The sequence below is a fragment of the Homalodisca vitripennis genome, chromosome 1 (genome assembly GCF_021130785.1).
Source record: "Homalodisca vitripennis isolate AUS2020 chromosome 1, UT_GWSS_2.1, whole genome shotgun sequence".
NCBI lineage: Eukaryota > Metazoa > Arthropoda > Insecta > Hemiptera > Cicadellidae > Homalodisca > Homalodisca vitripennis.
Genome location: NC_060207.1, coordinates 20,799,636 through 20,816,446, shown reverse-complemented (window position 1 = coordinate 20,816,446; position 16,811 = coordinate 20,799,636). Strand labels below are relative to the sequence as shown.

The 16,811-nt window shown below is 31.4% G+C and overlaps 1 protein-coding gene across 10 annotated transcripts in view; it reads right to left on the bottom strand.

Moving 5' to 3' along the window:
- The window catches only part of LOC124357879 (cAMP-specific 3',5'-cyclic phosphodiesterase), an 809,095-nt gene that overhangs the window by 23,974 nt on the left and 768,310 nt on the right, over positions 1-16,811 (bottom strand). For 9 of the 10 annotated variants that reach the window (XM_046809970.1, XM_046809977.1, XM_046810019.1 and 6 more), the window contains 3 exons: positions 4,704-4,797; positions 3,132-3,364; positions 1,671-1,769 (listed from right to left, as the gene is read on the bottom strand). In XM_046809970.1, coding sequence (XP_046665926.1) covers positions 1,671-1,769; positions 3,132-3,364; positions 4,704-4,797 — 426 coding nt within the window. Of the gene's footprint in view, positions 1-1,670; positions 1,770-3,131; positions 3,365-4,703; positions 4,798-4,956; positions 5,092-16,811 lie in introns of those variants that run through there. The other variant, XM_046810041.1, reaches the window with a different exon arrangement.

Below are 16,811 nucleotides of genomic sequence, written 5' to 3'. Positions count from 1 at the left end.
AGAGAAAAAAATGATCTCATTGTCAATTTAAAAAAAAGGTTTCGAACAGTTTGCACCTATTATCGGTGATGGAGATACCCTAAGTAATGAAATTCAGTTTGAAGGTGAAGTGGACCTGTGGAAAAATCACTGGAAGATGAAGAAGGAGAAAAGAGCAAAATGTAAAACTCCCTGAAGATATATTGAAAGTGTTAGACTCCTGTGACCCAAATATATTTCCAATTTATCCATGATGTTCTCAAAATCTTGGCCACACTTCCAGGTACGTAAATTAATAAATAAAATTAGTCATATAGGTATGGGCTGGCTGGGTGACTTTACATACTTTAGATATGTGGGTTTAAATGGAAAAAAGCACACAGAATGGGTACTGTATTACCTGAAGAGTATACTATAAGAACTAACCTAAGAATAAAATTGTTTTCCAAGTTTAACTTAAATAAATATAAATGTAACACACAAGCAAGTAATAGTAATTTTTTCATTCATGAAACACAACATAAGTAAATTCATTAAAATTAATATGTAGTCTATATATTTTATAATAACTATTTCAGTTCCATGAGTGATTTTATTATTTTATTTTCCAGTCAGTGTGGGCTTCGGCAGAAAAGGACTTTCTCCACTTTAAGAAGAGTAAAGACTTGGCTGAGATCAAGAATGGGAGAAACACGTCTCACGGGCCTTTGCATGCTTCACGTTCACAGGCATCTTCAAGTGGACACAGATAAAATAATAGAACGATTTGCAAAGAAAGGTGCAAGAAGGCTTGAGTTTGTGTTATAAGTTTTGTATTTTGAACCAGAATTTGTTTTAAAAGCCATCTTGTACACAATAAACTTGTTGTCAGTAAACAGTAGCAGTTTCTCTGTAACCATCCAATTTACGTTAGAATATTAAATCTCTTTGACTTTAAATTGCTTAAAATTACTATTTTAAAATGTTAGAATTAAACATTTTTCAAGTTTTTTCTTGATTTACAAGGACTTTTGACATAGCGAAAATTTCTCTGTGAATTAAAATTGTGGTTACAGCAATACAGCATAAAAGAGGACTTTTCAATGACCAATGAGCTACATAAAAACAAGATAGCCCCCCCTGAAAATCAGCCCTGGAACCGCCCCTGCAAGACAATAAGGGATTGGTTACCCTGTAGCCTTTTAATTTGGACAAGAGGATGGAGTGGCTCACTTTGTCTAAGGCCTTTACCATGTCTATGTAAATCTGGTCCACTTTGTTGAAGGCCTGTGCCATGTCTATGTAAATGCATCAACTTGCTTGTTTTTCCGAAAGGCAGCCAACACGTACTCTAGGAATATCAGGAGATTAGATACAGTGGATTTTTCACAAAACAAAGCCATGTTGAGAAAGATGAGTTATGACTTAATATCTTCAGTTTAAACAGGTAGTATTTTGCTTTTTTTTAAAATATATTTTTAGAATTAGTGTGGCTGGAGCTGGTACACAACATAAGTCCTGACTTATGTCAGTGTGTCACAACACATAATTATGATTTGTTTATTTCCTAGATTGTAGTTATGTGATACATCAGTTATCTACCTGATGAAGAGATCAGCATGCAGATCTTGAACTGTAGTGCATAGTGGTACTGACTTCTTGCACCACTGAACAATGGCAAACACTTTAACTTACAAACTAAAGCAACTTACTTGAAATGCTGTGTATGCAACCGCTGTTAGAGGTCGGTTATTTGACAGTTCTGCTATCCTAAAGATGTCTATTCCCCATTTTTCTATTTCACCTAAGGTCTGAAAAATTAAGAAAAGTTATAAACATATAAATATAAATAAAGTTTAACAAGACAAACCAACGCTGCTACATTTTTTTTATTTATAAAAATAAACATTACTGCTTAGGTATCATGCAGTTTATAAAATAAAAGTAGAATGTTAAATTACCAATTGGATTATTTTTTCGTTGAATTATTTTAAGTGTGTGTGGTATGATATATTAAACAATTATTTTCTGTTTGATAGTTATATAAGCTAAACAAATTATCTTCTCAACCAAACCAACAATCCAAACAGTGTTCAATATGTAATTATGTAACCCTATCTTTTTAATATTGAGAAATAATGATATATTTCCATCAAAGCTTAAAGATTCTTTTAGAAAAAAAAAAATTACCTAGTTAAAGATTAATGCTAAAATAAAAGGTAAGTTATAATGTTATGCCAAAACTTAAAAATTTCCTAGGTAGAAGATCCTTGATCTTCAGACATTGAATCCTTTTTAAAAACATTGAAAATGTTTTTAAAACAAACGTATACCAAAATAAACACAACTAGGTAATTGAGAAAAGCAGTATTTGAAAATGTCACAGCAGGACTAAAGTGGCACAGGGAGTCAAGCGGAGACATAAAAGCTTAGAAGAGTGGACTACATCAGTAAGTGGTCCGGAGTGTTTTTATATATTTTCTATATTGAGAACTGGAGAACAAGGGAATTCATTTACACTGAGTGTTGCTCAGCATGGAGTGGTTTGGTTTAGTGAACCAATACCAATACTCATAATACTCGTATAAAGGTCACGTGGATCATGTGGCACTAGTGCAGCCAATATTGTTTGACCTTTGAGTGCGAGTATTTTATTACAATTAAATTGGATTATACCCAATTTTGTGTTATACTAAACTTTGTTTAATGTTCAATTTGAACAGTCCGTTTTTGATCCCTGAAAGCTTAAGAGATTCTTTTCTATTACCGTATTCTCTTTCATTGTAATTGCAGATATTAATGATTCTGTTTGTAAAATTAGGGTATTGTTTGTAATTAAATTTTCATGGTTATTATTGTAATCAGCGAGTTTTCATCAATACAAGATGAATCTGATAAAAAGAGGAAACTTATTCACAGTAGTTTTTATGGAAATGTTGAGAGTGCATTACAAGAGTTTTTTTAAATATTCTCCAAAGAATATCCGTTGTTTAAAAATAAAACATCAAAAGAATGTACACAACAAGAAATTTCTTTTATTACTCTCAGGCGTTGTATTAAAGAAAATAATTCTTTAGCAACTCCTAGAATTATAACTTTCCCAAATGAGATTCAGCTCATGCAATATTATTTTATATCTTGTAGCAATGTTAAAATATAAAGGGATATATTACCTTTCCTAATTCTTCTTCATAAGGTGTTTCTACTCCATATTTGGGTGCTTTTTCACCCGTAAAACTATTAGTGTGAGTAAGTGGCCTCTTGACTCCGGATATGTGTGACATGGGTGTCACTCTGCCAGCCCGATCCTTCTTTTTGGTCGTGGTCCCTCGAGCAGCCGCGATAGCGTCCACCCCTGAGCCTTCCTCCACCCTCAGTGAGGGTAGGTCCAACTCCTGCTGCTTGTCTGGAGAAAACAAAATTACATGAAAATACCACATTGATCTTTGACTGTAAAACAGGCATATTTTGAAAAGTGTTAATGAGAATTACAATTTTATCATCATGTTTATTTACAATATATATTTGACATGATTTGAGATTAGTGCCATAAACTTTTCCTCATGCATCTCGGCAGGAGGTGGCCCCTACTCTCATCCAAAATATCCTGTCATTCCGGAAGTAGTGCAAAGGTCCTTATAGGACTAAATGCAACTTTCTAAGCTTCTTGTCCTAAGGGGAAAAAATATGTTAACATATTGGTATCTTATTTAGACCTGGACATGTTTAAAGGATTGTTTGATCCATAGAGTGAGAGCTGATAGATGACCAAGTGGGTTAGGATGTCAGTCATACATGCCCGTGGCCAATAAGGACAGGAAGAGCAAGGCTAAAAAGGGGATTGTCCTATATTTACTAAAAAAGGTAAGTGAACTATTACTATAGTTTATAAAAAACAACTGAAAGTAAGTAATTTATTCCACTGCACATGTTTAAAACTGATAAAAACCCTCAGGAATACGTACTGTAATATCGTCTTTAAATAAACAATAAATGAAATGAAATGTTTGAGTTAATGTTAGTTGTGTTTGCAAAACACAAAAGCACAATAAATATGCAATACAAAGAGTTTTAGATGTGCTTATTTATGGAAGATATTTCTATAAACGAATTTATTTTCTTGTGTATTCAAACATGAAGTTGGAAAATCAGTTAGAACTTTAAATGTGAAGTTGATGAAAAGAGCTTTTGAAGTTTCACATCCACTTTGACACCTATTGAAAAGCTTATGAGTTCATTTATTGTCAACAAAAACCTCAGAAGATTATTCTCTGCAAAGAGCTATAGAAAATAGAAGCCTGAATATTGAATGTGAACCTGCATTGAATGCAAAAATCAATGGAAGGTCAAGGATAGCTCCTGTTCACAGGCTTGAAAAGCTCTTTGAAGCAATATCCAGTGCTTTTACCAGAATCCACATACACTTTACAGTCTACATTTGGATTTGGTTGATGTTTTGTGTTTAAATTTACTTGTTTGACAGGTTTAAATTATTTACTTAATGATGATTATTGTTGATGAAAACTTTTAATTTTATGATTTATGAATTCCACAAAACATACTTTATAGTATAGAATAAAAAAAACGTGTAGAATACGAATAAGTTTTGACTTCACTCACTAATTACAACAATTTACTGGGGAATTAATAAAACTATTTTTACTCAGCTTTGATTGAAAAATGTTTTACTGAAAATTTGTAGATGTAGCTAAAAATAAACTTATATTGCACTTGAGATAACATACCAAGGAAGGTGGAACAGATGTACTCTGATATTTGATTGCCCGATTTACTAGACTCAGAGAAGTGGCTCAGCTCTTTATTCAGCATCCTCTTGAACTGAAAGCAGAAGAAGAATGTTATCTCAGTTTAAAAAGAAATATTATAACACATAATCTCTTGAAAGAAAACTGTTCCTAATTTCAAACATGGTTAAAAAATAAGTCTAAATAAACTATCTGATATTGGATCTAATCCTTTACAAGAACTTACACAAACCTGATATAAGACAAGAAGGAATATGAAGATGACATCAATACCCAGGCTGAGGAAAGAGAAGCCACCCCACCAGATGACATCGTCACTCAAGAAATTCTCCATGGCACAAAATTTGAAAAATTTAAAATATTTCTTATATTTAACACTAGAATTGTTTAAATTGTTACACTGTATAATAATAAATTGTAAAAAAAGTTTAAATGGATTAAAAAGTAATTTAGAATTTTGATCACTAGTCTACGAAGTTGATGATTATAAAAGTCAGTGACAACAGAAGTCCACCATGGCCACCTCCCAGTGGCGGACCAGTCTCCTGGAGGCGGACGTCGGGTCGAAACGGGTTATGGTGGTCGATTCTCTGTGTTCCTTCAGAGTCGTCGTACCTCGCCACTCAAGCCTCTGGCGGTTCTGGGACCGCCACTTATCTCCGGGCTTCAGTCTCAAGTGAGCCGTTTTTGTTTTCGTTTTTTACCCACAGCAAGAAATTATCGTCCCTTTTTCGTTATTAATTACTGTGGTTCACTAACTGTTGTACACATCCAGAATAAGGTTTGCAAAGCAAACTCCTAAAATAAACTTTAAATTAGCTTCTTTCAAATTTGTCTGAGTTGAAGAGACTCATTTGAATAAGATGAATGACTGGTGCCTATGTGTTGTCCAATGCTGTTTTCCTAACCAAAGCCTCTTTTGTTAAATCATAAAAACCTACATTAAATAGTACATTTTAGAAATTTAAATTTTTCTTAATCTTTACAGACACAATCTTACACTGTAAAAATACAAGCAATCGTGTTTCATTTAGCCCTATAAATTAAGTTTGATATAAAATTGCAAGTGAAGATGATAACAAGATTTTTGTGGTTTAATAACACACAAATTTTGTAAAAAATTAATTTTTCATTTTTCTTTAATCATCCAAATGCATAATAGAAAAAGTCGTAAGTAACCATTATAATACCATACACATGTATTCTTACACAAATGTATGCAATTACAAATATGTAAATGTACTGTATGATGGTTTAAAGAAATGGTACTAGTTAACCCTGATATATACATATCCATTTTTATTTTATGTTTAAGAAATTATAAATATGAATCTAATAATAAATAAATTTTAGATATAAAAGAATTTTGAGCAGTAACAATGAAATCACTTATTACTGGAGCAGAAGCAACACTGAACAACAAAACTCAAGCTCGGATGAACTACTACTGGTTCTAGCGTTTACTTGTTTTTGCAGTTTTCAATTGACCCCAATTATACACCACTTAAATCGTCCGACCCCTCAATTAGAAATAATGGTGTATTGTCGTGCCTACAGAATATTTGCCTAAATAGATGTTTGTATGTGCCTTGTTAATAATAACAAATTTGTTGTCCCGAATTCTTTCATCAACCTTTAATCTAAATAAATTACAAGACGAATTCAAGTTTTCTACAGTTATTTCAGAAATACTTATTTTTATAGAACTCAATGATGCCTTGAAAATAATATTCTCAACAAAATAATGCCCAGTTTAATGATAATTTTGATTCTTGGACTGGGAGTTTTTTGCTAGTTCTTTTACAGTCAAATTCAGAGTAAATTACTATTACATTAAAAAATACTCAATATTTGAATGGCTTTAATCAGTAAGAGACGTTAAGATCCTTTCAGAAAAAATATGTCATCTTACACTGTCTTGTTAAGTATTCTACCACTAAGGAAAAGTAAAAAAATGTACAAAATAAAATTTTGTTAAGACTTCACCCCCAAACCTGATATTTTTTACCCTAACAAAATTAATAATAATAAAATAAGGTGTTATATCCTGATCCAAATTTAACTAGGTTTAGGTTTAACTTTATCAACATTTTTCTAGGACACAGAATGATTAAAAAGTTTATCTAATTTCTTATCACATCCTTAGTTAAAGTTTCATGGGAATACTATTTGTAAAGATATGGTGGTGTACAAAACACAAGGATGTTTTGATATAAGGATATTACAGCACAACTTACAAACAGAGGGTACAAACAGACTTGGTACTAAGGGAAGAACAAACCTTTGAATGTAAAACTGTTATTTTAAAGTCAACAATATTGGCATTATCTTGTCAGTGATGTTAGTAAGGATTTGTGTCTGATGTTAAGATATTAAAGGATGGTGTATAGCCCATCTGTAGCATATATAAGGGTTATTAGAGACAAATCTTTATTAACATCACTGAAAACATAAAATCAATATTGCTAACTGTAAAGATACAATTCAACAACCAAAGGTCGGTTCTTTGCTTATTTACGCTCAAACTTGTACCTGTAAGCAAGGTTTTCAGTGTGGTTGATATGGATGTAAAACCCCATTTTAGAAGAAATAGATGGATAGTTCATGAATAAAATAAAAGTATAAAAATGGGTTCATTATTATTAAAATACTAAGTTTTGTATGGATAGACTTGGAGGTTAAAACTTTACATATATCACTACGTATCTCAAATTCCATCTGCTAATTCAACATTACATCAATATCAGTTCTGATATTGATGATGTAAAGGCAATCAGATCAATGAGATATCTTAACCTGAATTTCAAAGGACATCTGACAAGCTGAGCAGGTAGTTATACAAGCATATAGATCAACTTCATGTGCTTCAGGACCCACACGTATACCAGGTACATCCATTTATGTAAATTAACAATCATGAGACACTGTTTACTGATAAAATTATGCATTTTGAAATCAATTGCTATCAGAATTACAAACAAATGTTACATACATTATTTTTATAGGTGTAATTAACTCATAATCTTCATTGTTATGCACTATGTAATGTAATCAATGCCTTTCTTTGGCATGAGAATCATATGATCATTGACAAAATCAAATATTACAGTTGAGAAGCAAGTCAAACATTAAATACTGAATCAAACCATTATAAGAATATAATTCAAACAACAAATATTACGCATATCTTCCCTCAACACGCTTCATGATTAATCTTAAGGGAATATGTCACTTTTCTTAAAAATGCGTTGTAAACTATACTTATGATAGATGAATTTGTAAAGGCCAGTTATGACACTGTTTTCTTTTTTTTAAATAATTAATATATACCTTATATATATATATATATATATATATATAAAAATAAAAATAATTAATTACTTAATGTAGTGTAAGAACCAAGAACCAATTGCATTGTATAACACACAATACAACCTGTTTTTTTAATTGACAGAAGAATGTTTTTTTTTATGAAAAAATCTGTTGTCAGTAATGCTAGGTTTGGATGTTAAAACAATTTTTTTTGTGAAATAATACTTTATTTATATTTTTGCTTTATTAAAGCTGAAGAGTCACACAATGTGGGTTCCATTTTGTAAATCTGCAGTCCCTCAATTTGGGAAAACACAATGTACACAAACACAAATTTAAAGAACTCAAATAATTGCAAATTCTATAATAAGACTAGTAATATAGGTTGATAATGCATTAATGGACTAACGGGTTTAATTAAATATAAGTTTGAACAAATTCCTACACATTTTTAAAGGAATACATATATGACCTTGAACAAAAAAAAAGAAGTAAACTGCAATCCATTTGTAAAAGGATATAATTAAAATAATTATTAACTTACATCTACTTGTAGCATTGCTTTATTTGTTTAAAACATTGTAGCAGTTACATTTTAAAATAAATCTATGAAATAAATTGAAAGTGCCATGTATACTTACTGCATAAGTGTTTAAATAATAAATTTCTAGTAACAAAAGCTATAAATGACTATATGTATATTTATTGCTTTATAAAGTGTCTGATTTCCCTGTAAATCAATGGGGATGAAAAATACATTTTGAGAATCTCTGAAGAACAATAAACCAGTAAATTGTTTGAATTATTATATAACTTCTGAAACAAACAATTTCCTAAAAGTTGTAGATAATGTTTATGAAAAAAAACTTCATTTAGAAAACAAATTTTGGACTCTAGAAGAACTGTTATGGTAATAGAATAAATCCAAAACAAGAATTAAACAACTTTTTTGGATTGTTTTTGGTTATAACCCAGATATAACACCTAAATTGTTTAACTGAAGTAAAATATATAGACATAAAAGATTGTTGAATATGGTGCATAAAAACAGATAATGGACTTACTCATATAATTAACACCTTCACACGAGTGGGTACACGCGATCTTTCACAACTGTCGTTGTGCAATTCTTAATTGTATTTCCTTATTGCAATTTAATAGCTTGCATGTATTGGTGGTTTGTAAAATATAATCCTGCGCTTAAATACCTCAGACTATCGTGTACCCCATCATCGGGCTCACAATTGATTAATTTTTAAGGTAAATTCATTTTTTTTGGGTACCCAAGGGTACATTGAGAAAAATTAAAAAAACATGTTGAAATAATGTTTTCGTGCAAAATTGTGAAGCCTACATACTTTCCTTGTTATACTTAGATGTTAAAAAAAATTATGGTTTTTGCCATAATCATTGAAAAATTCAACGGCAAATAAAAGTCAGGAAAAAAGCCATTGTCGTGAACGTGTTGATACAAATTTAAGTTTGTAATGAATACTCATTTTAACGGTAATACATTTAATACTTACAGAATCATTAGTTAATGAAAATGAAAATAACAGCGATTTCCCCATTTTTACCACTCAGTTTTTATAAATCGTGAATTAAGAGTTCAAAGAAGTCATTTAGAACCATATAGAGAAAACAGCAGAGTTTGCTTAACAGGCAGCTTGATCTGATATGCGTTATTAATAAAGCGAAGCACAGGATATCTACATCATCAGGATAAACAAGCAGGATACTCTCCCTCCCCTCTATTCCCCCCTTAATACCATGAAGAGTACTTCACCTTCTAGAGGTGGGTGGCGCAATGATATTTTCAACGTATTTTGTAAAAATTAAAAACTGCTAAACCTACGTGACCTTGATGGCCTCATAGGATTAAAATATACAGTTAAACTGCAATTCCATTAATACAGCCTAGATTTTAAAATGAGACAAGACATCATTTTATTATTTTATAGTGCTTTAATATGTTATGATAAATTATACTTATAATCCATCATAAATACGCATATATTAAAAGTTGGTTAGTGGATTGAGAATAACTGACAGTGTGTTTTTAGTAATCAGCTGTTTTAACTAACCAAAAATACTCTTACAAGATTAACATTGGAAGCTCGAGGGACAATGCCCCTCTAGAGTATAAGAGCTTTCAAATGATACCAAATACGAGTTCATACCCGTACATATAAAAAATTATAATTTTATATACCTAAAATCGCCGTTCAAAAGTCAATAAATTCTTTTAATAATATAGATATTTATTTGTTAAAACTGTGGTACATAAATAAATTCTTTTAATAATGTACCACATACTTGGTATACTTGGTAGTGTACATAAAACAAAACTTTATATTCTGCTTTTGTTAGTTAGGATTATTTACATGGGTAGTAGCTTTATTATTTTGCTTTATTATTTCAAAACAATGTGAGAAGACAACTTTACTACAATATTAATCATCAGAGCGTGAAAATACTATACCGGTTTTTACATCTGCCCTATGGTACATTTAGAGTTTTTGTACCATTTTCTGCTCCATTTCCTTGTCTTAAATTTTTTCCTGTTCCAAATTTTTAAATTTTCCACTGAAACTTTTTATTCTGCCCTACTCTTCAGATTAAGTCTATGTTCAATTAAAAGAATACCCAGATTGTAAGAATGTATGCTAATCTTTGGACTGCAAAAACTTGCATCAATGATTTAATATTTTTTATCATACATAAGCCCATGGGCATTTTAAGGATACATCATTTTATTATTGACTGAAAGTTAGTGAAGTCTGTTAACCGAGGGGCTGGAGAAATTTCATTCTGTCTATCTGCACTATATTTCAAGAACAAACTGACTTGTAACGAACTTAAATTTTCCATGAAGCGTCATTTCTATATACTCCTGCCTTGTTTATTAACCAGTTATGGTTATAAAAATGAAAATCGTATTTATATTTGTGACTAGAGGCACTAAATTTTGACCTTTAAGCAACTTGTATCCTACAAGACCAAAAAATAGTTTTTTTTTAATTTTTAAGGAAGATTTTTTTATATTATCTATTACACATTTATGTCAACTCAAATGACAAAACAAGATTGTGTAGTATATAAATTGGTTTCAATTGCCTCAAGCCTTACAATTTCTTAAGTTTAGTTGTGTACGGTCTGTAACATTTTTATAATATTTGGATGACTTACTCTGGCCATAATTTTATTACATTGTTATGTTTAGGTAAATAAAAATGTTATTGGCATTATTAGTAGAAGAATAGTAAATTTTCCTAACACATCAAATTACATGATTTACATCCCATGTAATAACTTGTTACCATGTATTGGGAGGAATGGTGCAACAAGATTATGAAAGTATTCAGCCTTCTACATTGATTAACTGTATTCAATTTAGCTTGTTAATTTTAAGTGGGTTTTGAATGCGTCAATTGAACTACAATTTTTAAAGTTTATTAATAAAATTTAAGTAATTTACTTACGTTATGTAGTGCACTGATGGGGTTGATTGTCAAGTTTTTGTATGTGTTGCCATGGTGAATAAAATAACAATAATTTCAGAATGTACATAAACACAGACTTTCAAATAAATCTGTTTTAATACCAGCTGAATGTTAGGTAGCACAATGTATATAAAGTACAATCCAAATTCTTCTACCAAGAAATTTGGAATAATTTTATTCTATAAAAAATCCAAATGCATATTTTTATAAGATCAAATACTAGCTGACTGCAATAAAGAATAACTTATAAGATACTAGCTGTATCCCGCGGCTTCGCACGCTATACGTAAGCCTTGGCCATGTATTTGCACTTCTGGTTCAAGTGCATTATATTTCTAACACCAATGTAGAGTTTGCCTTGTTGTCACGATCAAGAAAATCTGTGTATGCTTATTATATAGCCATTATACACGTACATGTATTTTATTATAAAGCGGTCTAACAGTCAAGGTTTAAGTTCAACCATATATTTATCATAAAGACAAACATATATTCTAACTTAGTGCCTTCAAATAGTCTTTGGCAAATTAATATACGTAACTGTCTCGTAATTGCAGTTTATAATGTGCAGACGCTTTGAAAACTTTTATATTTTGCAGCGACCTCGTGGTGAGTTTTATAAATGAGTATAGCATATAAACCTTCTCCGTCGAAAAGTACATATACATTAAAATTTTCATAATGATCGGTCAAATAGTGTACGATTCCATAAAGGACAAACACACAAACATTCATTTATATATATATACTAGCGGGCCCGGCGCGCGCTTTGCTGCGCATTTCAATAATTTTTTGCAAAAGTTGCCCGCGGCTTCGCACGCAATTTCCCGTTGAAAACAGTACACTATATTCACTTATTCTTTTTCTATCACATTCTAAACATTGCTGAGATAAATTGATCGTTCCATCGTGAGCCTCTTGGGCGTATTATGAAGGTATGTACCATATTCCTGCCTCTATCTAGCTGTTACCCACGGCTTCGCACGCAAATCTTAAGAACCGAAGTCCTTATATTACTTAGTAAATTTTTTTTTTTACTATAATAAATTTTAGATTAAATTAGTTATATCTCCGATGCCACGATTGAGCTTGCTTTGTTGTCTCGATCGAGAGAATATGTACACACGGAGTTTTGAGAACCATACTTCTGTCAAAAAAAACAACTAAGGTTGATTTTATAACATTCTTTATATTTGTAGCCAACGTAAGATAGTAATTATGATATCTGCATTACTCTTCTGATCAAGCATGAGCATGGTTTATATTAAATAAATATTGCAGTTAAAGGTGAATTTTTACGTCAAATTTGAATTGTATTATCTGGATAGTAAAGTCTATGTTTAACAGTGATTGCAAAAACAGTTTTAAACAAAATTTGTCGTTTCTCTTAAGCTTACTCTATGCTTTAAAACTATAAGTGTAATATATGTTTACAAAGAACAGCTGATTAAAAATTTGAAAAGACGTTAACATATGTTTGCTGCAATGCATTTCTTATGGGTATTTCTGTAACCAGTGGGGCGGAATCCTGAATCGGGAAAGGGATGGGCATAGCTTATAAACCTTCTCCGTGGAAAAATACATATACATACAAATTTTCGTAATGATCGTTCAAATAGTTCATGATTCCATAAAGGACAAACATACAAACATTCATTTTTATATATATAGATAACTCAGAATGAGTTTGTAGACTACTCCAAACATACAGTGACTTTTAAATTGTATGATGTTAAGTTTGATTTTTAGCAATAATAATACTAAATTTTTGCCACTTGGAAGCTGAGAAATTCAACAACCAAACTGCTTTCACCAATATTGTTCAAGTGAGGGTTTTCAGTGACATCTCTATTGGAGTCCATAAGTATCTGAGTTTAATGAGTTCAACAACCAAACTGCTTTCACCAATATTGTTCAAGTCAGGGTTTTCAGTAACATCTCTATTGGAGTCCATAAGTATCTGAGTTTAATGAGTTCAACAACCAAACTGCTTTCACCAATATTGTTCAAGTGAGGGTTTTCAGTGACATATCTCTATTGGAGTCCATAAGTATCTGAGTTTAATGAGTTCAACAACCAAACTGCTTTCACCAATATTGTTCAAGTGAGGGTTTTCAGTGACATCTCTATTGGAGTCCATAAGTATCTGAGTGTAATGCAGATAGATCAGATAGAGTGTGCAAGGGAATTTCATCCAATGACTCTCTAAATTGGAGATGCCTGGGAATACCTCTTTGCACAGGTAATGCTGGCCCAACAGTTCATGTCCCTGTTGGAGTCCACAAACTATTTGGGCCTATTGAAGACTGATGGGATGGGGTGTGCAAGGGAATTTCATCCAATGACTCTCTAAATTTAAAATGCCTGGGAATACCTCTTTGCACAGGTAATGCTGGCCCAACAGTTCATGTCCATGTTGGAGTCCACAAACTATCTGGGCCTATTGAAGAAAGATGGGATGGAAGATGCCAGGGAATTTCATCCAACGATTCTCTAAATTGGAGATGTCTGGGAATACCTTTTTGCACAAGTAATGCTGGCTCAGCAATTGATGTCCCACTTGCCATGGGTTTGACAGGTGCAAAGATTGGGGCCACATGGGTAATATTATAAATATGTTAAGGAATAACTCTTTCTCCGTGTGAAGATGCCCAATGTTACCACTTGTTTGTAATCACCTCATAATGAGGTGGGAGGTAGTGTAAAAATGGAAATTTCTCTTGAAGCCCATCACTGATGAGAAGTAAATAAATAGTAAAGTCTACACTCCAAATCACTATAGAATGATATTGTACATGTTGGGATAGTTCAGGTGCGAGTGTTTATATGTCACATTTAAACAACCAAGTGAGGTGACTGCTGAGATGCAGCAGGCAGATACACTAATCAGTTTTGGAATTTAGACAAACATTCTTTGGGATTGAACATGCCATTTTTATGGAATAAATACTACTTTGAATTGAAAAACAGCAAAATCTCAATCAATGCTACTTTGATAAATAAGAAAATTTAAAATCTAGACTATTAGAACATGAAAAAAATGTTGAAAGTTGCCACAAATGGTCTTTAAACAGCCCTGATTTTATATTTATTTATGTGTCCGACGGTCAGTTTAAAGCGGTTCAAGCTAAGAGAATATGATCTTTTCATATTTTATAACCTTTTTTGTACCTGCCAAATTAAACATATAAAAATCAGCATAACAGATAATAAATTTCTTTCTTAGACACATTCATCTATAGATTTTAAGAAAGAAACAAGGATGTGCACTTATAAAATGCAAATTGACTCTCAACTGCTAGGCTGTCATTTAAATCCATCACTGTAGACTTGACCTATTGGTTTGAGTGCGACATCACAAACACAAGAGACCCCGTGATCAGCTGATCGTCCTGTGACAGTGATGGAGTCTGTCCGGCTGACTAACAATTGACAGTGAGACAGTTCATCTGTCACAGTGTGGCAGTGCTATGGCCGCTGGGGGAGTCCGCAGTACTCTACCATACCAACCAGGTTTCTAGCAGTTACCGTGATAATATTCTACACATGTTATCTCCAATCAGTATTCTACACACAGTTGAATTAAAATGGACAAGAGTATTAAGATAATATATCCAAACATATTAATTTTCACTCCGATGTCATATTAATAAACTTACAAATGAATGTGATTAAGAAAGTATTAATCTCCATGAAAAAAATAAAAGCCATAAAAAATAATTTTTACAAAAACGTACTAGGCCTAATAGTAACTAATAAATAGCTAGGTATTTTATTATTACAAATAAATATTCAAGTAATGGAGTTTTAAGTGAAAGAACCTGAAGTAATGTTAAAAGGACATAAATATTTAAATACAAAAATATTGTAAAAGGAAAAAGTAATCCGCAAGGGAAATAAAGGGCGAGAGAGATCGCCAAAGGATATTTTACCTTGCCCTTGTCAAGTAGTGTTATTATTGCTGGAGCTGGAGCAATAAGCGTCTTCTTTCTTTCTATTCAATATTATACGCAATACAATAGCGCAAAATATTTCTTCCAATTTTATACAGAAATTATAAAAAAATTTAGTTGCTAGACTAAGAAAAAAAATGCTTCAATCTAATTAGTTAGTAAATAATAAGTGGGATAATTATATGTTTAAAAACAAGGAACGTAAATAAAAAATTGTGTAGTTTATATATAAAAAGTTATGTCTATTAAAAAACAATTTAGAAAATTTTAATTATATTCCTATTCTGCCTGATACCTCAAAATATAAAAATACCCTGATATCTCAAATTATTGACAAACTAAAATCACAATCTTCTAATTACATAGTAGAAGTACGTCACACCACGTTTTGTAACAGGCTTCGCTGAGATTTCACACAAAATTCCAAATCTACAGTTTATTTCATTCTAGAGATGCCCTGCCAACAGATAGACAGACAAACAATCATACAAAAAAAGAAGTTGAAAAAAAATAATGCATCATAGAACGCATTCTTGTAGAAGTTGTGTTTCATGTAAAATTTGAAGGCTAAAAATGAAATCTTTCTCGACATATCTTAAATAGCAAAGTCTACACTCCAAGTCACTATAAAATTATGTGTGTGTTGGTATGGTTAGGGCGCAAGTGTTTGTATGTCACATGTTTCAATCTCTTATGAGTGTATGGAGTTTGTCTACAAATTTATTTACTCACTATTTTTTGATACCATCATGGTTACCCAAAAGACTAATGTTAAAATATTTGCTAAGTCAAATCCTATGGAGTAACATGCACCGCCATTGAACTCAGCAATGTTCCTCACATAGGAATGAAGCTTCATGTTAAATTTCAAGTCTATAGGTCAGATCGATTTCGAGATATTATACGGGTCAGAAATCAAATTTTTCCAATTCCATGAGTGATGAATTTTACTAAAGTTCAACCAATTAATAGGATTAAGAATAATAGTTTTTTGATAAAAATTAGTAAAATTTTAATGATAAAATAAACTAAAACATTAAATTTGAGCTTTTTAATATTGTTGTAATTATAATTAAAAAATACTAGCCTTATTTATTTACTAATAACAAGCATATTTGCAATTCGTATTAGATTAATTGTTTTGCAACATATATTAATTGTAAGTATATATTATTAAAGCCATTCATAATTTAGTAATGTGATAGCTGGTTTATATCTGAAGCAATATTCAGGTCTATTGGATGAAATAGCTTTTTAATAAATAATTAGAATAATATTTAAAGGACACCTATTATATGTATGCCTATTAGGCTATATGG